Here is a 23,356-nt window from a genome sequence, read left to right on the forward strand (position 1 = left end):
TATATATACACTACATATTCTTAAACCAGTCGTCTGTTGATGGGCACTTCAGTTATTTTAATGTCTTCAGTGTTGTAAATAGTGCTGCTGTGAACACTGGGGTGGCTCTATCTTTTCAGATTAGAGTTTTATCTTCTCTAGGTATATGACCAGCAGTAGGATTGGTGGATCATCCTGTAGCTCTATTTTTAGTTTTTTGAGAAACCTCCACACTGCACCACACCTTTCCATAGTGACTGCACCAATTTACATTCCCATGAACAAGTGTAGGAGGGTTCCCTTTCCTCCACACCCTTTCCAGAATTTATGATTTGTAGACTTTTTGATAATAGCCATTCTGACTGATGTGAGGTGCTACCTCATTGTATTTTTTATTTGCATTTTCCTAAAAACTAGTGATATTGAGCATATTTTCATGTGCCTGTTGATCATCTGCATATCTTCAGCCCATTTTTTTTGCTTGGGTTTTTTAAATTGCTGGTGAGTTGTATAAACTGTTTGTATATTTTGGATATTAACACCCTGTTGATAGCATCAGTTGCAAATATTTTCTCCCGTAAGTTTTTTCCTTCTGTTGATGGTTTCCTTTGTTGTCCAAAAGATTTTAAGTTTGACTGGATCCCATTTATTTTTATTTCTTTTGCCTTGGGAGGCTGACCTAAGAAAATATTGCTTCTATTTATGTCCAGGAATGTTTTCTGTGTTCTCGTCACAATCCCTGCTTTTAATAATTACACAGAAGCAGATCTCTACCCTTTTAGAGCAGGGAGGGCTCACTGAACTGTGTGCCTGCCTCTAGAACAATGGTTCTTCTCCCTGGCCTCCCATCCCCTGAGGAGCATTTTTTAAAACAGACCAGTGGAACCAATCTCTGAGGGGGTACATCCACACTGGCATTTAGTAAAGCTCCAGGATAGAGAGAGAGAGAGAAAAAAAAAAAAAAGGTGCTGCTGGAGTTTCTGCGTCTCTCTTACCTTGGCACCTTGCCCCTTGTTCCATGACCCCGCAGTCCTGCATACCATAGCCCACTGAGTTATTAAAACCTTTTGCAGAATGAAATCACATGATGTGCCTCAGTGACTGTCAACTTTCCCTGCGTGCTGGAATCACTGGGGAGTTAAAAAACCCAGGGGTCTTCCCCTTCTCCAGTCAGGCCTAAAGCCACTAGGTGACCACAGCCTGGGTGTGGGGGGTGTGGGCTGTGAGTGGGGGTGGGAGAGATGTGTGATGGGCCAGAGTAGGGTGAGAAGGGCATCTCTGCTCACTTGGAGACAGCTTGATTTGGGAGTTAGAGTCTTAGCAGGGTATCCACACAGGCAAAGGAGTGCAGTGTAGTTGGGAGGTTACATATGGTTACATATAGGAGATGAACGAAATGAGCGAAAATATTAAGGTTAGTGAAAGCCAGGTTTCTTACAATGGGAGGAGGGAGTTACAATTGTGAAAAGAGAAGAAGAATCCACTCTGTGGTGGTAGACTGGAACTGGATGTATCGGTGTGGGAGGAAATAATATATATCAAAATTTGGACAGAGGCTTCCCTGGTGGTTCAGACGGTAAAAGTGTCTGCCTGCAATGCAGAAGACCTGGGTTCGATCCCTGGGTCGGGAAAATCCCCTAGAGAAGGAAATGGCTACCCACTCCAGTACTCTTGCCTGGAAAATCCGATGGATGGAGGAGCATGGTGGGCTACAGTCCCTGGGGTCGCAAGGAGTCGGACGTGACTGAGCGACCTCACTGGTTCACTGGTGTGTACATGTGTGTACACACACACACACACACACACACACGCTCATATCTACCCATGCATATATTCCCACCTAGAGGGCCTGGAAACAGTGACGCTCCAATGGCAATGAGCACACTTATCACTCACATCTTGGCTTCTAATGGCTTCTAAATGCCATTTTCCCCTGAAAGGAACCAAGATTCTTTAGAGAAATGTCTGCTTCCATGACTTGGGGCTGGTGGGGTGGGAGGTAGGAAAGTACAAGATGAGTCTGAACCGGTTGCAGAAGTGTTCAGAGAATGAGGGGGACTTATCAAAAGGAGGCAGAAGCCATCTGGAAGAGGCTCTCATGGCCATGTCAGGGACAGTTTGAACATCTAAATTAAGAATGATAGTAAAAGATTATAGCCCACTGAATGAAACAGAAAACCACAAGTTTATACTGATACAAATTTTAAAATGAATTAATGGAAAGTCTGAGGAGCAGTTTCAAAATACCTACCTACAAATGCTTATTAATAATTACAAAAGGAGGGAAAACTGTTGACCATGTGAAGCCTGGCAAGTACTCCTTTGATCAGGTGATCAAAGTTAACATCAGCTCAGGACACACTGAAAGTGCGTGCCACTGGGAGGATGCAACGAGAAGGGCACAGTCCTCTGTGATACTCCTGCCAAAGGGGCATGACCTGAATTTGATCATAAAAATGTATCAGACAAACCAAATCTAGAGATATTCTATAAAATGCTCATGTATCAAGTTCATGGGAGTTAAGGAAAGTTGAGGATAATTCTCAACTAAAAGAGACCAAAGTGAAGTGACACCTAGATCCAATGGTTGATCCTGACCTGGTTCCTTTTGCTATGCAGGACATTGTCAGAACAGTAAATGAGTCTTGAGTGGGGTCTGCCCTTTGGATGGTGCCAATGTAACTACAGTGGCGCATGTGCAGTGTTACAGTGTAACATGAATACCCCAAGTCGGAGGATGGATGTCTTATATAAGGGAAGCGTGCGCGGCACTGCTCTTCAAGCCTGGATGCACATACAATCACCTGGAGATCTATTGATTTACTTTTTGGCTGGAGATATATATATTTTTAATTTACTTGTTGCTGCACTGGATCTTCATTTCTGCGTGTGGGCTTTCTCTCGTTGCAGCAAGCAGGCACCACGTTTTGTTGGCATACAGGCTTTCTCACTGCAGTGGCTTCTCTTGTTGCAGGGCTCTAGGTGTATGGTCTTCAGTAATTGCAGCATGTGGACTCAGCAGTTGTGGCACAAGGGCTCAGCGGCCCCTCAGCATGTGGGAGCTTCCTGAACCAGGAATCGAACCCAAGTCCCCTGCACTGGCAGGAGGATTCTTAGCCACTGGACTGCCAGGGAAGCCCGGGGGATCTTTCCAAAATACAGATTCTGATTCAGTGGGTCTGGCTGGTGCCTGAGATACTGACAGTCTAACCAGCTCCCAGGCAGGACCCATGCTGCAGGCCCAGGGCTCACACTTCAAGTAATGATGGTCTAGGAAACCCGAGGAGAACATTCACTGTTTGCCTCCTAGCCATCTACCTTGCCCCCTCTTGTTGTTTCAGACTCTAGTTTTCCTTTGAGGATAACTTCCTCCTTGCTTTTTGTGTACCTGTTTTGGGTCAGCTGGTCCTCAAAGCTCAGACAGGAAACACACGACCAGGGCCATATCAGTCACTGCAAAATGTTCTAGGCTGGTCTGAGGCTCAGCCAAAGAGGTGAGATGTACTGTGAGAGGCCTGGCTGAGCCGACACAGTGTCTATAAACCTCTTTATCTTCTGGAGCCTTCCTGGGCTTCCAAGCCTTACAGTGGCCCAGGACTTGTCTTCTGCCCGCTAACTCCTATAGGGGTTTCTGACCTCACGTGACTCCACCACATATTAGGCCTGTGACCTTACTTAGTAAACAGTCTGTGCCTCCGTTTCTTCATCTATAAAATGGGATACCGCCTACCACAAAGGGTTGTTTTAACAGAGAACTGAATAACGTGATCCACATAAAAAAGTGTTCTGCCCTGAATCTGGCACAGAGCAATTGCTCAATATTTAATTGTTTAGCTTTTGGAGCACATGACCTCACACAAAAAGAAGAGATGGCATCTCGCTGGTATGTTTTAGGTCATTTTCTGTATTGAGAATGGCTCAGAGTTTGGGCACCCTGGAAGATGAGGCCAAATACTCCACTAGCTATTATGTTACTGTTTCCACGTGGCCTAACTCCTCGATTCATACCTAATTTGCTCCCATCTTGTATTAGTTGCCTATACAAATATATACATCGAAAGGAAATAAATTATGACATTGTAGGTGTCCCCCAGGTATGGTTTTCAGGTTCCCAGTAAACTCAAGCTCCAGCTGGTGATCAGAAATCCCTTTTGACTGTCTTTATTCTACTGCCATCCTGTGGCCAGCCTGTGCCACTGCAGCAGTGTGGACCGGATGTAGCGGAGCTTTGTCTTGGTGCCTGGGAAGGGGCTCCTTGGGAGGAAGGGAGTGCAGCTGAATGGCCTTCTCGAGTCCCCCACCAGCAGGCAGGAGTCTGGGCGTGAATCACCAGTCCTGACTTGATTTCTGTTTGATGAACCTTAAGGACAGGTAGTACAGGATGACGAAGCCACAACTGATGCCAATGACAAAGAAGTAGATGGCGTAGAGCGGATAAGAGTTCAGGCCCATGGCATTCAGGATCTGGGGACAGAGACACCAGTGAGCACGTTAAGAACACGCTCAGAGGGCTGCTGTCTGTGTACAGCCAAGGCCTGGGCTACTTACCGTGTCTCCTGGGATACGGATGGTGATGTTGCCAGCTTCCATGTAATAAGCATGCCCACCAAACTGGATCTTCATCAGCCCTTCAAAACACCATCGGAGGAAGGACACCTTGGAAATCAACGCAGGCACTGGAGAGTGAGAGTCATATTATTCACAGGGTCTAACTACCTGCCTCCTAGGAAGTGAGTCTGCAGAGAGGCCGTGGTGGCTCTGACCCAGGGGCAGCAAGTCCCCTGAGGGAGCTGAGAGCGGGGGAGGGAACAAAAGGGTGAAAGAGCAGAGGGGAAGCTGGGACAGAGTGGCCGAGTGGCTGCAGGATCACCGTGCACTTGACCTTTAGTAACCCCACAGAGTAATTCATTAGGTGTCCAGCATGTGCTTGACCTACAGTAACTCCACAGAGTAATTTCATTAGGTGTCCAGCACGTGCTTGACCTATAGTAACCCCAGAGAGTAATTCATTAGGTCCAGCACATGCTCAGCTTCACAGAACCTGTGGACTTTGGTCTCAGCAGCCCCACACCAGAGATTACAGAGATGACTGAGTCTGTACCCTGACCCCACAGAGGCATCCTGGCTCAGGGAGGAGGAGGAAGCAGTGAACCCTGCCTGGCTCATCAGGAAAGGCCCATGGAAAGTGAAGAGCGGTGATCCTCAGGCTCAGCTGTGAGGGCGTGGAGTGTACTGGGGGCTTCAGAAGAGTTGGGTGGAGGCAGGAATGAGCAGCCCTGGGACCACTGGGACAAAGCAGTGACTGACTCTGTACCTTAGGGAGCAGGCGCTACGGGGGTGAGGGTTCAGACGTGGAGGAACCAGGGTCATAGACACCAGACTATCACAGCTGGCCCAAGATCAGCTGATAGGAGCCAGGGCAGGGGATAAGGCCAAGAGGACATTTCAGAAAGACATGAGAGGAAGAAGTGATTTGGCTCATTGGTGATGTAGTGAGGGAAAGTCAAGGGTGGCCCCTGGGTGTCAGCTGGGCTGTTGAGAAGGTGCCGTCTGCCCCACCCCACCATGGAGCCCTTCCTTTGGAACCTGCTCCCAACTCTGAGTTGGACCGAAGTGATGACCTCACAACGCCAGAGGAAAGCAGACTGATCCAGCCACAGAAGGCCTCAAAAGGCTTGAGCAGGTGAGGAGAGCCAACCTCACCTGTCCACAGATTGTCCAAGCTTATCATGAAGCCGCCAGTGAGGTAGAAGGAGTTGTAGAGAGCATTGCCTAAGAAGGAGGACATGTGAAAGGTGGGGAGCAGGGCAGCGGTGGCCAGGGCCATGACCCGGCAGCAGAAGACCACCAGCCACACCAGCAGGAAGTGCAGCAGGAAGGGCTCGAGGCCTGGGCGCAGGTTGGCCAGCCAGTAGATGGGCATTCCATAGATGATGATGTAGACACAATGCTCAGGAAACTCCCCCAGGATCTGCAAAGGATGTGAGCCAGCGCCTTTATTTGCTGCTGATCATTCAATGTTCAAAGGCAGCAGCCCCCAGTGTCCCCAGCCTTCCCTCCTGGTGCTGACTGGGGTTGCCACTGGAGGGTTAGTGGGCACAGGTGTGTGGGACCCACAAGCATGAACTCACTGCTAACTTCCCCCTGCAGGTGCTGTATGCTCCCTCTGGGGCAGTTCAGAGCTCTGGAGACCTGGTTTCAAATCGCCACTCTGCCTACCCAGACATGGTAGCTGTGTGGCCTGGAGGCAGCCACTTAACTTCTCTGAGCCTCTACTTCTTTGAAATGAGGACCATCAAACCTTCCAACCTGCTTTCCAGGGACATGGAGAGACTGGAGAGGTGAAGTACGCTAAGTGCAGGTGTTTCCCACCTCTTCTTCGTTAGGTATCTGGTGGCCAGAAAAATGTCATTCCTGGTCCACAGTCCTGGCCTTCTGATAAATGTTTAAAAAATTTATCAGAGACTCATCAAGTCTCTGAAACTCTCCTAAGGATTGTGGCATCTGCAACCACAGATGATGCTCAGCCCCACCACTGAGCAAAATGCTTCCCTGTAACTTCTGTATAATGTGGAGAAGATTCTTCTGCCCACTCTTCCACATGGCACTCACTCTGAAGCCTGACCAGTCACCTTGGCAAAGAAATATGGCCCCGCCGTGTACAGTCCATCTTCTAGTTCATAGTAAAGCAATGCCCTTTCTGAGTGACCTAAAAAGGGGAGAAAAGAATGAAAAAATGAAATTACAGTTTTGCTGTTTGAGTCTCCCTTTGTACAATTAAAACTAGTTTTATGGCCTCAATGTCATATATTTTTTTAAAAAAGGCAATTTTTGATCCTAACTTAGATGTTTATAATTCTGTGACTTATGCATTGCTGTCGATATAACTCCTGTTGGAGAGAAAAGCCTCAGACTCCTAGGTAATTTGTTCTTATTTGCATACTGATATTAATATATGAAGTTTAAAAACAACCCTCAGCTTTTATTTAGCAGTCACAGTGAAATTGTTCAGCAGACCCGTCTCCTCCAGGAGCTCAGTGGAACTCAGGCCAGCCCTGGTCTGGCTCAGAGCATGGCTGACACGGCCCTGCATGTGGCTCACAGACACCAGGCCACACTCACACTTGGAGATGACATCCAGGATCACGTTGAAAGGGACAAGAGCTCCGATCATGAACAAAAGGGCCGCCGTGTCCGTCAAGGAGAGCTGGACGGCCCCATGGCCGTAGTAGAGGAACCCGATGATCAAGGACATCAGGCAGGCCTCCGCCCCGTGGATGAGGAGGGTTGGCAGGTCTCGGAAGTCGTTGGAAATCTGACGACTTAAAAAACAGAAGAAAGAGGTGCCAAGGGAACACCAGACCCCAGCACTGTGACCTTGGCAATGTCCTGTAATCTCTGTAAGCCTCGTTTTTCTCCTCTGCAAAATGGGAAGAGTGGTGCCCTCCTCACAGTTACTGTGAGGCTCAAGTGAGGTGACTGATGAGCGCATCCGTCTCCCAGTCGGTACTCAGGAAATGACTGTGACTTTTGCCAACACTGTATCACCTTGCAATTTTATTTAAAGACGTTGTCCTGAGGAAATAGCCAATCAGAAGTATAGCGATATATGTACAAGGAGACGTAAGACTTCTATCCCTGGGTCAGGAAGATACCTTAGAGGAGGAAATGGCAGCCCACTCCAGCCCACTCCAGTATTCTTGCCTAGAAAATCCCATGGACAGAGAAGCCTGGCAGGCTACAGTCCACAGGGTCACAAAGAGTCAGACACAACCAAAGCGATTTAGCATGATCTCATCTATATATTAAAATATTTATGTGTATGGAAACATCTTGGACTCACACCAAACACTCAGATCTGGTTTTCTGTGAGGGCTCACATAGCAGGGAAACTTCCCTTGTCCACTTGAGGGTCTCCTGTATCAATTTAAGTTTTTACAAGGATTCTGGGTGATTTCTACGAGCACCTGGCTTGCAAGGAAATGTTGATTTTGTTTAAAGAATCAGAGGAACAGGAGTTCTCTGTATCACATGGAGGGCTGGTGCTGATTTTTCAAATGACCCTACCTCTTCAAATTAAATTCCTCCTTCAAATTCACTTTAGCTCTAAAGGGCTTGGTTTGATACAACTAAGACTTTTGGGGGCCAAGGGGGTAATGAAATGGCAAATAATTACCGGATCAGTATGGCAAACTGCTGAAGGGGGCCGGGCAGCTTAGTGGGAGCCTGGAATGGGTTGGTGTCAGGAGCCGGGCTGTCAGGAGACAGAGAGTGTCATGGGGGTGTAGAGACAGCCACTTTCTGCCGGGTGCTCTCCCCCCAGGGCCACCCATTGCCTTACCTCTGCACACAAGCACCCACACCCTTCTCCCTCGACTCCGCTGTCCATAGAAAGTCATCAAAGCCACGCACTTTTTCTTTAAACAAGGCTGCAAGGGACCGAGCCTTCTCCCTGGTGGCCACTTCCTGCTCTTTGCTTCGTCTGTCAATGCTGGTCAAGTCCACTGTAAGCAGCGGGAACAGGGCCATGGGTGACCTGGGTCCCACAGGTGCTCATGGCCCACGATGCTGTCAGAGGGGACCCTGGGACACACTCCCCACCCTCTGAGAGTGGACCACAAAGTGATGATCAGAACAGACAGAGGCCGAGAGATGCCCACGGGGGATCACTCTTCACCTCTCTGTCTCTTTCCTCTTCCCATTTGCATGACACATCTCAAGGCAGGAAAACATCTCAGAGGGGCCCTGTAAATCATGAAGGGTCCCCTCACTGTGTAGGGCCATAACTTCAAGTGTCAGATTCTCTGGGCACTGCCAGGCCATGCCCTCGGATCTGTGAGGCATGGATAATATAAAATTATATCTGTGAGGTCTAATAACATAAAATTAAGAAAAAGATTTGTTTTTCCAGATGTGGGCACCTGATTTCTGGCAACTTCTCTCTAGGGATACAGTATGTTGCTTTCAGTGGCCAGGCTGGCAGATGCCCTCTGCCCCCTTATCTGGGGATGACCAACCAGAGGGTGACACACTGGCAGGAAGCCAAGCTGCTGTCTGAGCGCAGGGAGATGGGTGACCTCCAGGTGAGTTCACAGTGTGCGTGAGTGCAGAGGGGTGAGAGCTGGTGGGCCAGAAGGAGTGGCCGGTCCTCTTAGAGTGTTGGAGGGCGGATATTGGGAGAAGGGTGTTCCCTCCTGGGCAGGGGAGGTGAGAGGCCCATTTCTGCACCTGACTGCAAGGACTCCAGTCTTCTCATCTGTAAGGACGAAGATGACCGTGGCCCGGCAGGGCTGCAAGGGTCAAAGGGACACCCTCTGGTGCTTGGCACCTGTGGGCCTAGTGTCTGCCCTCAAGGAACTGGCCCTTACCCACATGCGTATTGGGAAGGCCCTTGCTACACCAGGCCATCCTGGGAGGAAGGCTGGGCTCCAGGTGATCTATGTTTGGGACAAACCATAGCTGCTGCTCTCCCGGCCCTGGTACAGCCATGCAGCCTGACCAGCAGCCATGGCACTGATCAGCACTCAGGACCCAGGGCCTGCTTTCAAGGTGGGCACCTGGAAAGGCAACTGTCCCCGCAAGAATTGAGGGCCATATGCTGAGGTCTCAGGACCCCAAGCAGGAAGGCATCTCTGGTGCTGACAGCAATTTTCATATCTAGAGATTCACGGGTCAAGACCCCCCAAAAGGCACTGAACTGGTCTGTGCCCTGGGCCTCCTGTCCACAGCCTCTGGGTTCCTTGCCTTTGTGGGGGAACTAGGGCACGGCTTTAAGATTTCCTAGTGGCTTCCAACTCCAAATTTCCTGTTCTCCCTACAGAATCTAAATAAAGACCATAATTCCAGAAACTGATCCAAACTCTCTTGGATTATATCGCCTCTGGTTTGGAGCTCTCATGAGGTTCCTAATAGTCATGCGCACAAGGGTGTGCGCATTCCTAGCATTTGATGCTGGGTAAACTGAAGCCTGCAGTACACTCCATCTCCTCCCCTGCCTTCATCCTTGGTCCTATTTCCCTGAAGCCCCTGAGAGTTTCTCTCCTGGCAGGGCTGGGGTCGAGGGGAGCCCTGTTCCATGCCTCTGGCCTGGCTGACTCACCATAGTAGTCGGCAGGGTTGCTGTACCGCGGACAGGGGTGGCCGACTGCGGTAAAATACTGAACCATGTGCTGGGCTGACCCCAGGTAGATGGTGGTGCCAGACGTCATCAGGAGAACCAAATCGAACAGCCCGAAGATATCGGAGCGCGGCTGGTGGATGGAGATGAGCACCAGCCTGTTGCCTTTGGCCAGCCTGGACAGTGTTTTCACCAGGTTGTGGGCCGTGAAGCTGTCAAGCCCAGAGGTGGGTTCATCCAGGATAAGGATTCCTTCCGGACAGAGAGAAGCCTGGTTTAATGGGCAGGACTCAGCTGTTCCGGATTAAGCCGGGCGGCTCGCGTGGCCCCTCCGGCCTCACCTGGGTTCCACAGCAGCTGCACTCCGATGCTGACTCTGCGCCGCTCGCCCCCCGACACGCCCCGCACGTAGATGTTGCCCACGCGCGTGTTGGCGCATTGCCGCAGCCGCAGCTCGGCGATCACGTCGTCCACCTGGGTGAGAGGCAGGGCCGTCCAGGGGCCTTAGAGAGGCTGCGCGGGCCTGCTCCGGGCCAGGCAGATCGGGCTCCAAAGTAAAGACGCCTGAGTTTAAGGCTCTGGCCTGCATTTCCCTGATGCAATGTTTGTTCCCGGATTCTTTCCACATATCCGGAGTAGCTCCCACTGCGGAGCAAGGCACCACTTGCTGGGACTGTGGCCATGCCCCGGCTCCCCGCCGGCACGGGGAAACCAAGTAAGCAAATATTTATCCCACATTTGGGGCTAAGATGGGACAACGGGGGAAGGAAGGCAGGGCTGAGCATTTGGTGGACTTTTTCTGGTGGACAGATGGTGAGCTGGGTTGCTCACAGTTGGCCTGGAATGGCTGGACCCTGAGGCAGGGAGGAAAGGATGGCAGGGGAAGGATGTCATAGCTTCTTGGGGTCACTGGGATTAGTTAGTTACCCTTTTGTCGCGCTGGGCCTGGGAGAAGTTTCTGGGCAGGCGCAGCTGGGCAACGAAAGCCAGAGTCTCACGGACGGTCAGGTTGGGGAGCAGCTGGTCATGCTGGCGCACGTGGGCCACACACTTCCTTACCAGCTGCGCTGTGCTGGGCTGCCCGTTGATCCAGATTTGGCCTGACTTAATCTTGCCGCCAGGGCCTCGCCCGGTGATCACATCCAGCAAAGAGGCTCTCCCACAACCTGAGAAACCACCAGAAAGATCCCTGAGGGGCTTCCCTGGTGGTCCAGTGGCTAAGAATCTGCCTTCCAATGCAAGGGACCCAGGTTCAATCGCTGGTCGGGGAACTAAATCCTGACCCAGAACTAGGAACACTCCTCACTCTCCCCATCCTTACAACCTCCCCCCACCCTGACCCAGCCAAATAGTTAAATATTAAAGAGAAAATATATTCCCGAGAACGGAGCTTCTGCAGGGACCAGGTTGGAAGCTTCTGCTGCCCACGCACCCTCGAGCCACCACATTCTGCTCTGTCCTTCCCTAGGGAAGGTGGCACAGCCCTCTGACCTGCATGGAGCAGCCAACTTGAACATCCTTGGGAATCTGGGGTGTTCAGGTCAGGCCGGCCTGTGGCTACATGATAGAAGGCTGGAGTCCTGCTTGTCACAGGACTGTCTGTGCCCAGAGTGTATGTCCCCTCCCCCCAGCAGGGCTGGTGTTAATTTCACTGGGAACCTTAACTATTTTTGCTGGGCAAACCTGCCAGCAACATTTCATCATTCCCCATCATTTGGCTCAGAAGCTGGCATTGTTGGAAAGACTAGTTTTGGAGAATTAATAAGGTGTCTTTTAAAAATACAAAACTGGAACCTGTTTTCAGAAAGGGAGAAAAAATAGAGAAGTAATAGATGTGGAAACGATTTTTAAACTACAGCACAGTAGTTCTGAATTTCTCTGTACTCTTTTTATCAGTAATACTTTTCACTTTCTCTTAAAAAAATAGATCTATTACATACAAATTAACACCATCCACTTCTGAATGACATAATAATTGCTATCAATTTGGGGACATGTCCGATTGGATCAGGTTCCATGAGATTCTGTGAGACTCTGACGGCCATTTTAACTGCAAGTCAAATAGGGCTTAGGTTTAACCCCTTAGCTTTAAGGGGTTCTTAAAGCTGCCAGGAACAATTCAGTCCAATTCCTCAAGGCAGGGTTTTGGTTTCCTTATTGTAAATTCCTTTTGAAGTGCAAAATTTCCAAGTAGTTTTTAAACAGGGAAAACGCCAACACACAGATGTAATGACTCTTCCTTGCCACATTCCCAGGCCTTCTGCAAGCAGCCCCCTGCCCACAGCCCCACGTCCCCTGTGCATAAAAGCAAAAATCAAGTTGCCTCTTCAGTCATCCTTCTGCTTACAGACCAGAGGTTTTCAGTGTAGAAAGGAACCTGTCCACTGCTTCCTGGGTGCACCTCATTCAAGAGAACTTAGGAGGCACAAGATAGCCAGGGGCAAAGCTAGAGGGAGTTCTGGCCCTACTTCTGGCTCAGCCTATACATCATTGGATCCAGGCTCTGGAAGCACAGGGGACTTTCTCAACACAGGGACCTTAGGATTCCTAGTCAGGGGGTAGAAAGACCACGTTTCCTGAAGAAAACTGTGAGAGGTGTGGGTGGTCTTTCCAGGGGAGGTTGCCAGGGTATGTTTGGGGAGATCCTCCGTGAATCAGGAGAAAACACCCACAGGCATTCAAGACCCTTTGCCAACTCAGTAAATTCATTCATTGGAAAAACATCACTGCTGATTCTATAGAAGCTTAAATGCCTGGGGCTGTTTGAATTAATTTTATTTTACTATTATAATTTTGGTGAGCAGAGTATGCTTCCCTCCTGGATCAGACGGTTAAGAATCTGCCTGCAATACAGGAGACGTGGGTTCAATCCCTGGGTCGGGAAGATCCCCTGAAGAAGGGAATGGCAATCCACTCCAGCATTCTTGCCTGGAGAATCGCATGGCAGAATATAAGTCACAGGTGGTATAATTGATAACCTTTCTAAAAAATCATTTAAATAACTTCAGCCAAGTAAACCTGTAGCTAAACAACACTAGCCTAGAGTCAAAAATCACACATTCAGTATGTGATTCCTGCTTGGCCTCTCCTGACTTCCCTTTCTTCAACCACAAATCAGGGATTCTAACAGCTCCAGGGCTGTGGTGGTCAGGATTAACTGTGAGGACTCTTAGATTGAAGTGCCTAGTTAGGCCCCTGTGCTCCCTAAATCCTCAGTTCATGAAGAAAAAGCAGGTGTAACCAGAAAAGACACTAGGTGTTGACAAACAATTAAAATTGGCCTGTTAAGTTTCCACATTTTTCTTGTTTAGATCAGAATTGCAGGGCCAGGGCCAGCAGTTGGCAGGACCAATCCCAAAGAAAGGCAATGTCAAAGAATGGTCAAACTACCGCACAGTTGCACTCATCTCACACACTAGTAAAGTCATGCTCAAAATTCTCCAAGCCAGGCTTTGGCAATATGTGAACCGTGAACTTCCAGATGTTCAAGCTGGTTTTAGAAAAGGCAGAGGCACCAGAGATCAAATTGTCAACATCCGCTGGATCATGGAGAAAGCAAGAGAGTTCCATAAAAACATCTATTTCTGCTTCATTGACTATGCCAAAGCCTTTGACTGTGTGGATCACAATAAACAGTGGAAAATTCTGAAAGAGATGGGAATCCCAGACCACCTGACCTGCCTCTTGAGAAACCTGTATGCAGGTCAGGAAGCAACAGTTAGAACTGGACATGGAACAACAGACTGGTTCCAAATAGGAAAAGGAGTACGTCAAGGCTGTATATTGTTACCCTGCTTTTTTAACTTAAATGCAGAGTACATCATGAGGAACGCTGGGCTGGAAGAAGCATAAGCTGGAATCAAGATTGCTGGGAGAAATATCAATAACCTGAGATATGCAGATGACACCACCCTTATGGCAGAAAGTGAAGAGGAACTCAAAAGCCTCTTGATGAAAGTGAAAGAGTAGAGTGAAAAGGTTGGCTTGAAGCTCAACATACAGAAAACAAAGATCATGGCATCTGGTCCCATTATTTCATGGCAAATAGATGGGGAAACAGTAGAAACAGTGTCAGACTTTATTTTTGGGGCTGCAAAATCACTGCAGATGCTGATTACAGCCATGAAATTAAAAGACGCTTGCTCCTTGGAAGGAAAGTTATGACCAGCCTAGATAGCATATTAAAAAGCAGAGACATTACTTTGCCAACAAAGGTCCGTCTAGTCAAGGCTATGGTTTTTCCCGTGGTCATGTACGGATGTGAGAGTTGGACTGTGAAGAAGGCTGATCGCCGAAGAATTGATGCTTTTGAACTGTGGTGCTGGAGAAGACTCTTGATAGTCCCTGGGACTGCAAGGAGATCCAACCAGTCCATTCTAAAGGAGATCAATCCTGGGTGTTCATTGGAAGGACTGATGCTAAAGCTGAAACTCCAATACTTTGGCCACCTCATGCGACGAGTTGACTCACTGGAAAAGACTGATGCTGGGAGGGATTGGGGGCGGGAGGAGACGGGGACGACAGAGAATGAGATGGCTGGATGGCATCACCTACTCTGTGGACATGAGTTTGAGTGAACTCTGGGAGTTGGTGATGGACAGGGAAGCCTGGCGTGCTGTGATTCATGGGGTCACAAAGAGTTGGACACGACTGAGTGACTGAACTGAACTGAACTGATCTGTGGGTGTTGTTTCAGTGACAAAGTTCATTTGCACATATCCTCTCATTTGATCTCTGGTTAGACAGTAAAAAGAACTTCCCCAGCAGAAGACTAAAAGTTTGGAGCAGATGGTCAAAAAGTTGAGTAATCTCTACTTCTGGAAATGATTAATTGGAAGGTATAAGGTGCTCCGTCTGACACTATGTAAGGGAGAAATGCCTTTGATCTGTGTTTAAAAGATAAACATCAAACCCCAAGTGGAGTCAACTTGTGCTAAGCCCCATGTCCCCAGACTGAGATGTAATACCTAATTTAGTTTCAATCTCTCCTGGGAATAGAATCTTAAAGCAGCCCATCTGAAACTGCCTGGTCAGGACTGATAGACTCCTACTGTTCCCCAGAGAAAGGTGACCTTGCCTAAAACAATCAGCCCTTTGCTAGGATAACTTCCTGGTCCTACTTCGTTCTGCCTGTAAAAATCTTTCATTTTGTACAGCTCTCCAGAGCTTTTGGGCTTCCCAGGTGGCACTAGTGGTAAAGAACCCACTTGCCAATACAGGAGATATGGGAGATGTGGGTTTGATCCCTGGGTTGGGAAGATCCCTTGGAGGAGGGCATGGCAACCCACTCCAGTATTCTGGAGACCCCAGTGGACAGAGGAGCCTGGCGGGCTATGGTTCACAGGGTTGCAAAATGAGTGAGACACGACTGAAATAACTTAGTACGCACACCAAAGCTATTGGAATGGAGCTAACATCTTACGGAAAAATCCAAATAAACTTTCCAGTCCACACAATACTTTCTGCCAGGTGGGATGCTGCCCAATTCATGAATTGTTGAATAAAACAATAAGATCTTTAAAATTTAATCAGTTGAACTTTTTTTAAACATCTGAGAACCAGGAGACCAGAGTTCTAGTTCTTATTCTGCATTAAATATATGTCCTTAGGTAAATCATTCCTCTTTTCTAAACTTTGGTCTCACCTGTTAAAAAAGGGGGCGTGATGCAGGGGCAGGAAGACTCCCTCTAAAGATGTTTTCACGGTGGTCAGGAGAAGGAAAGGTAGAATACTGTGAGGGGAAAGGAACTCTGTTCTTCAAGCCCCCTTCCAGCTCATTCTACCCTTCTAAGTCTGGCTTGTGGAAGTGACTTTTTGAAGCACTCCAGAAATCTGAATTTTTGCCGATGGTTGAAGGTTGAACTAAGACTTGGGGTATCCAAGACGTGAGTTGTGGCAGGGGCTGTGCCTGCCCACTGTCTGACTGAAATAGGAATCTGATGGGGAGGGGAGGATAATGAATGAGTGTTCCTTGTGGTGGAGGAGTCCCCTGGAAAGAGCATTCAATTCCAAAGCTGCCTGATGCACTGGTAAGGACTTACCCCTATATTAATGAAGGATCAGAGCTCTGGCTGCAGCTGCAAGAAGCCTACTTGTGATTCATGAAACCTAGTAAATAGAGGAGCTGAGATTTGAACCCAGCTCTGTCGGACCTGGAACTTGTGCTCTCACAATTCTGCTGTATTGTTCTGTTGCTCAGCAAAGTTCTGTGAAGAGCGTCCATTTGTTCAAGGGACTGCCTTGCATCCCAGGAGAGAGAGAACACATTGCCCCACTATTTGCCCCTAGTGATACCTGAGCTCCCTATGACAGCCAGCATCTGTCCACTCCTCATTTTGAAGCTCAGGCTCTGAATGCCCTGCTCACAGGAGTCCTTGTGAGATGTCCAGGGCATCTTGAAGTGAGCCAGCTGCTTAAACCAGGGTACCTGGGAGGCCATATCCACCTGTGGGGAGACATAGAAAGTTTCCTCAGAAAGCTTCAACTTCTGTTCAGCTCCCTCCAAGAGAAATCCTCCTGCCAAAACACAACAGCCTGAGGGGGTCCCCCACCCAGGTTCTGTCTGATCTGGAGACAGGCTCCACCATGCTGAGAAGCTGAAGCTGCCATTTCCAAGTCTGAAGAGAACAGTTGGGAAGCATGTGTGATAGCAGAACAGAAATAAAAACACAACATGGGGCAAAATGATGTTTCCGCTCAACAGTGATTTACTAACAACTGAGCAAGTGTTTGCTGCGTGCACGGCGTTGTGTTCATCTTTTTAGTCTGGCCCTTATCTCATTCAATCCTCACTGCAGACCTATAACCTGTATGTTATTAGATTGGCTGAAAATTTCATTTGGGCTTTTCCATAACATCTTATACAAGTCTGTAGTTTGGTTAATAGTATTATACTGTGGTTAATGTCTCAGTTTTGATCACTGTGCTATGGGTAAGCAAGATGTTAATATTCAGGGAAGGTGGACAAAGGGTATATAAGAACTCTGCACTACTTATGCAACTTTTTCAGAAGTCTAAAATTATTTCAAAATATAAAGTTAAAAATAAGTTTTAGAGATTTTTTTCACACAGGGTCACATGGTTGGCTTTATGTTTTAGCAAAGGTCTCATTCTCTTTTTCATCCCTGTCAACCTCCTCTCCAATATGTGTCGTTGAGGGAAGGCTCCATAGTGCTTGCACCCAGCACGTGAGGCGTCAGTGTAGCCTGAACTCTGTCCTTCGGGGCAGAGGGTCCCCAGCTGGGACTCACCCTCCCCTTCTGCTCAGGGAATTGTTTGGCCCTCTGTCTGCTCCTCCCACCTGTCTCAGGTGTGTCTCTACCTGGTAGCTGAGATCTCGGACTTCCAAGGTGTTGGACTGGCCACTGTAGGTGAAGTACAGGCTGTTGTCACTTTCGGAGGAGAACACGCTGTCCTGGAGGCCCTGCTGGGAGACATGACAGGTGAGGAGCTTCTTTAGAAGGAGGACTTGGGAGGGAGGGGATCTGGAGAGGTGAGAGCAGGAGCTAGTGTGGATGGGATCCCAAGTGGGCAAAAGATGGATTTAGGCAGGAGGAGCCCAAGGGCTCTGAGAAAACGGGAGCATCCATGAGAGCAGGGCTTCTCTTCTCTGCAGAGAAAACTGGGGGGCTTCCCTTCAGCTCCTGACCCCAGAGAAGCTCAGCCACAGGCTGCTGGAACCTGATCCAAGTAACCTATCATGAGCAAGACCCAGACCCTGGACTGGAGAGAGCTTTGTGAGCCTCTGTGTTGGGAAAAGGCCTTTTAACTTTCCCTTTCCTGAATCTGGCTTAGTAGCTCATCCCAAACAGACTTTCGGTCCCTAGCATGTGAGAGGAAAACAGTTGTCAACAAGCTAGTGCTCAATACTCGTGAAGACTTTGCTCTTAGAAAAGTGACATCTTATCTTGATAGGGATTTTGCACAACAAAGCTCTTCAAAATGCTGTGGGGAGATTTTAGAGTAAGTCCCTGTCATCACTTATCACCATCCTTTCACTGTCTTCATCTTGCTGATGGTGTCAACAAGGCATGTTGTGTTCACATAAACATGGCTGCTTTATTTGTGCCGTGCTTAGTCGCTCAGTTGTATCCGACTCTTTGCGACCCAACGCACTGTAGCCTGCCAGGCTCAGAGAATCCATGGGATTCTCCAGGCAAAAATACTGGAGTGGGTTGCCATGCCCTTCTCCAGGGGATCTTCCCAACCCAGGGATCGAACCCAGGTCTCCTGCATTGCAGGTGGATTCTTTACTGTGTGAGCCACCAGGGAAGCCCATGAATACTGGAGTGGGTAGCCTATCCCTTCTCCAGTGGATCTTCCTGACCCAGGAATCAAACTGGGGTCTCCTGCATTGCAGGCAGATTCTTTACCAGCTGAGCTACCAGGGAAGCCTGCTTTATTTGAATATACATCAAATAAATCAGTGTTTCATGGTATCAGCTGATAACATGAATGATACTCACCATCTGCAGATCTGAATTCCTTCTGTTTTATCAGTTCAATCATTTAAATAGCTGAGGCCCAAACAAGGAAAAACTTGACTTAAAAGATTTCTGCTTTTTAAAAATGCATTCAATTTTTGTTTCCTCGGGGTAGTGCAGGGAAAGTGTGCATTCATTAACCAGTTTCTGTTGATTCCGATCTTCTCCCCTCAGGGCTGCTATTCCCCCACTGAAGCATTCCTTCGATCAGTCAATCAAGCATCCAGCAAACACGAGGAGGCCCACAACATGCTTTAGGCTTGGGATTTGGGGTGTGACTGTGCAAAAGACAGTCTTTGGGAAGCTTAGAGTTTAGTGGACCAGACACTAAGGATGGAGCAACACAGGCCAGATACAGAGGCATGATGTCCTTGACATGCCTGATCAAAGTGGGTTTTCACTGTGCACACAGTGTCCACGTGTGCTTTATGTGAACACAGCAGAGCTTGGGACTTATGTGAAAATAATACCCAACAGTCTTTTTTAAAGCACCCCTGCAATGGTGGAGGTAAGAGGCCCTTAAAAATGACATTGAGCCCAGTGGAGGTGAGGGAAATAAATATGGGTGATGGTCTGCTGCAAGCCCACGTGAGTGGCCCCCTGAGTTCTGGGAGAGTGTGGAAACAGCCAACCAGATGTACTTACCTTGTTTAATGTTTGAACCAGTACAGTCAAGGTCGTATATTATACAGAAAAACATTGGAAGATAAACAGCTGAATCAGCAGAAGGATTGTCTTTGGGGTGTAGGAAGGAATACAGGGGAGAGAGGTCCCTGAGGGGGAGAGAGAAGGTCCTGGGCAGGTGGGGAGGGATGACTTTCAAAGCTATTGGCAAGTTTATGATGGGTATGGGAGTTCACTGTTCTTTAAACTGCTTTGTCTGAAATATTTCAAAATATGTTGTAATGCTGAGAGAGGGAGTCCATGAGGGGAAATCCGGAGTCCTCCCAGCTGGAGGAGCTGGAGGTGGAGGAGATGAGGGGTTGTACCCTTGCAGATGGTGAGTGAAACTCCTGGGGAGGTCATGGGCAGCTCTGGGTTCTGGCAGGTCAGCCCTGACCCTCCCTCCCCACCTCCACCACCAGCCTTCCCACCGCCTAGGTTTCCCAGTTTATTTGGTTAAACCATCTGAAAGTTTATCCATTCCTGAGAGATTCACTTGGGCTAACATGCATTCTGCTTTTTTTTTTCCTTTTTTTTTTCTTACAGATTTTTTTAAATGTGGAGCATTTTTAAAAGTCTTTATTGGACAATATTGCTTCTGTTTCATGTTTCGGATTTTTTTGGCCTCAAGGCATGTGGGATCTTAGCTCTCTGATCAGGGATCAAACCTGCACCCCTGAATTCAGACTGCAAAGTCTTAGCCACTGGACCGCCAGGGAATTCCCTGCTGCTGCTGCTAAGTTGCATCAGTTGTGTCCGACCCTGTGCAACCCCATAGACGGCAGCCCAACAGGCTCCTCTCTCCCTGGGATTCTCCAGGCAAGAACACTGGAGTGGGTTGCCATTTCCTTCTCCAATGCATGAAAGTGAAAAGTGAAAGTGAAGTCGCTCAGTCATGTCCTACTCTTAGCGACCCCATGGACTGTAGCCTAGCAGGCTCCTCCATCCATGGGATTCTCCAGGCAAGAGTACTGGAGTGGGGTGCCATCGCCTTCTCCGAGGGAAGTCCCTACTTTCTTGTTTTTAAAAGGTAAATGTCTGCAGGAGGGATGTTAGGTGGTATAAGGAATGAGTTAGCTCTGCAACAAACACCTGGGCCAGAAGCTCACCAGGTTACATTTTGGAGGTGGAAGAGTTGCTGAGAAAGGGTTGGACATTTTGGAGTCTGGAGCAAGTTGTGGTGGTGACCTTAAGCCTAGGGGGTTCCACTCTTCAGGTGGGAGCTTGGAGAAGGTGAAGGGTGATGGGGCCCTGGGGAAAGAGGCATCAGGATGAGAAGACAAATAAAAGAAAGGAGAGAGGCGTGTGCTGCCTGCTCCTGGGTTCCTCCAACCCCTCTTCACCCTGGGCACCGTAGGCAGAAACAGACTGGCCCGGGGCCTCAGCCACCACAGGCAGCTCAACGTTCAGAAGATAATTCATGGCTGGGCGGGGGCTGCCTCTGTTCCATTTTGAAATATTTTCCTTGGCTCCTAGGAAGGATTTGTTAGACTCTTCCTGAGGTTTTGACAAACCCTCTGTATTTTTCAAGTGCTTAAATATCTATTCGACTGACACTTTAATCAGTATGACTGTCAGATCATCACTTGAATTTCTGACAGGTGACATGGAAAAAAGCAAAAGCAGGTTTATTTGTAGGTAACCAGCTCAGCTCCTGCTGGGCTACATTGTAATTTCTCCTTGTATTAACTTCTGATCAAATTCCTGAGTCAGAAGCATAGAGTAGAAGGAAACTCGGGGAGCGCAGAGCCCAAGTTCCCTGTTCTCAGATGCAGAGGCTGTGCCCTGGGAAAGCAGTGGTGTGCTGAAGACTCTGCACTGGGGCCGGGCCCCTCTTGTCCTCCTCTGGCCAGGCTTTTGCCCATGGATGGAGGAGTCTGTGGGCCGAGGGCACTTGACACTCTGGGTACTCACTACCCCCAGATTCCCAGATGGCCTCAGGCCCACTCCCAGGGCTGCATGAACCTTGTCCTCGGCCCATCCCTCTGGGCACCCCAGGTCAGAGGGGCATTTGACTGAGGAGGGGTGGCTGTGATGCGGGTGGGCGGGCTGGGGTGGCCATGCACGGATGTGTGAGGGCATGTGTGGTGCTGAGCATGGGCAGAGAAGGGAGACAGGCTGTGGCTTGTGTTGGAAGCCACAAGTCCTAGAGTCTCTTGGTTTACATCTGGCCTTCCATGTTGTGAAGAAGGCATGTCAACTTAGCAGGATAGAAACTATTTTATTTAATAGCTTTTAAACTTGACTCATAATTTCTAAGTATCTCGACATAAGATACAGTTCCACTGGAAAAGACTCAAAAGATTGAGGACAGGAGGAGAAGGGGGCGACAGGGCATGAGATGGTTGGATGGCATCACTGACTCGATGGACATGAGTTTGAGCAAGCTCCAGGAGCTGGTGATGGACAGGAAAGCCTGGCGTGGTGCAGGCCATGGGGTCGCAAAGAGTCGGACACGACTGAGTGACTGAACAAAAACAAAGACATCGGATACACAGCCCTCGGCTTCTTGTTCTGGGCACCATGAGTGTTAGAGGCAGACTGGCACTTGGCACCTTGAGGGACAGGAGTGAAGGAAAGGAAATTGGAAATGGCAGGGCCTGCACCCCTTCCTGGATGTATATTCGGGCAGTTCTTTGCGTTCCAAGCTGTGGTGTCTGAATTATCAGAAATTCTGGAAAGTGTCCTTTTCAAAATCCTTGGAGATTTTGTACCCTATTCAGGCTGCAGTCACGGCTCCCAATAGTCCTTTCCTGGCAGATGCTGGCCCCCGGGAGTATTCCCAGAGCGCAGTGGTTACCTGCTGCAGCTGAGAGCTGACTGAGAGGTGGGTTCCTGGGGCCTGGCTGCAGGCAGGTGCTCGCAACTCAAGGCCAGTCTGGGCGGCCTGAGGCCCTTCAGCCCGTGTGTCTCCAGCCCTCACCCCTTCACGGCACCGAAGACTGATCGAACAGCGGGGCGGGGCGGGGACCTGCTTCCTCTCCGTGTTCTGATTTCACCTCTTACTTCAGACCCTGCCCACACCCTGATTTCAGTCAAAGGCCATGTTTTGTTTTTTTTTTTAGGCAAACATGTCTCATGGAACATGAGGGCAGAAACCCTGGACGCTGGCTGTCCTCTGTTCCTCCCAGCTCTCTGCAGGGTCTTACTGCCTGCTGTAGCTATATCTGGGGCATACGTTCTGGGTTCTCACAAGGTCCTCTGCCACCGTGTCTCGTCAGTTTGTTGCCTCTGAGTCTCTGAACTTGATAGCCCCAGGGGCAGAGGAGACACTGCAGTGTCCCCAGGCCGTGTGAGCACGTTTCTGTGACGGAAAAGGTGAAAGTGTCAGTCACTCAGTCGTATTCGACTCTTTGTGACCCCATGGGCTATGGCCCACCAGGCTCCTCTGTCCATGGAATTCTCCAGGCAGGAATACTGGAGTGGGTTGCGATTTCCTTCTCCAGGGGATCTTCCCAATCCAGGGATTGAACCCAGCTTTCCCACATTGCAGGCAGACTCTTTACCGACTGAGCCACCAGGGAAGCCCTTCTGTGATGGAGTCGCATTTAGAAAAGAGCCAGATCAGCCCAAGTCACAAACACGACATCATTTCCCTGCAGGAGACACCTTCAGGCAGGAAGTGACCTCAGAGGCCCCCACCAACCCCTGACCCGGCTTCCCTCAGCCCTTTGATGCCCAGGAAGCAGAGTCCTGCTGCTTGTGGACCTGGTGGTGAGTTAGGACTGAAAGTTCCTTAAGGAGGAGAGAAGAGTCTGATTTGCCCCCCACCCACCAGGACTCTTGTGACCCACCATGACTCACCAAGTCATCCTGGGGAGCAGCGCTTCTCTCTAGCCCTGTCTTCTTTGGGGCCTCCTCTGCCATGGGTCCCTGCAGTGTCTGTGCTTTGACTCTGCAGTTTCCTTTGGGCTCAGCTGCTGCTGACAGGGCCAACGTTGTCTGCTTCCCAGAGCCGGGCAACCTCTGGTCTGGCTCCCAGCATTCCTTTCTGGCAAGCCCTCCCACAAACACGGGCTGTGTGTTCTGCCCACCTCTGAGATAACACACAGACACACTCTGGCTAAAGGTACATCAGATAATGGCATCCACAACCAAGTCCAGGCCCGCCGCC

The 23,356-nt window shown here is 49.2% G+C and overlaps 1 protein-coding gene across 2 annotated transcripts; it reads right to left on the reverse strand.

Annotated features, from left to right (window-relative positions):
* Positions 1–3,865: 3,865 nt before the first annotated feature.
* Positions 3,866–23,124, reverse strand: ABCG8 (ATP binding cassette subfamily G member 8). 2 transcript variants are annotated; one of them, XM_055399101.2, is made up of 13 exons: positions 23,047–23,124; positions 17,418–17,519; positions 16,391–16,541; positions 11,024–11,262; positions 10,438–10,570; positions 10,079–10,348; positions 8,321–8,483; positions 8,156–8,233; positions 7,102–7,301; positions 6,612–6,688; positions 5,683–5,950; positions 4,528–4,655; positions 3,866–4,443 (listed from the first exon to the last, which is right to left on the reverse strand). In XM_055399101.2, the coding sequence occupies exons 1-13, from the start codon at positions 23,107–23,109 to the stop codon at positions 4,306–4,308; spliced, it is 2,010 nt and encodes a 669-aa protein (XP_055255076.2). In that variant the 5' UTR covers positions 23,110–23,124; the 3' UTR covers positions 3,866–4,305. The 2 variants fall into 2 exon arrangements, with proteins under 2 accessions (XP_055255076.2, XP_088697877.1); XM_088841751.1 differs by having other exon boundaries at positions 17,418–17,522; positions 23,047–23,109.
* Positions 23,125–23,356: the final 232 nt, after the last annotated feature.

Source organism: Moschus berezovskii, chromosome 11, assembly GCF_049115385.1.
Source record: "Moschus berezovskii isolate FMDL1 chromosome 11, NW_MosBer_1.0, whole genome shotgun sequence".
NCBI lineage: Eukaryota > Metazoa > Chordata > Mammalia > Artiodactyla > Moschidae > Moschus > Moschus berezovskii.

Excerpts from the sequence above, each read along its gene's own strand:
- ABCG8 (XM_088841751.1), bottom strand. The coding sequence starts at position 23,109 with ATGGCAGAGGAGGCCCCAAAGAAGACAGGGCTAGAGAGAAGCGCTGCT. Across the intron at positions 10,571-11,023 it reads AGGCCCAGCGCGACAAAAGG|GTGGACGACGTGATCGCCGA; the intron begins GTAACTAACTAA and ends CCTCTCACCCAG. Across the intron at positions 4,656-5,682 it reads CTTGGACAATCTGTGGACAG|TGCCTGCGTTGATTTCCAAG; the intron begins GTGAGGTTGGCT and ends CTCACTCTCCAG.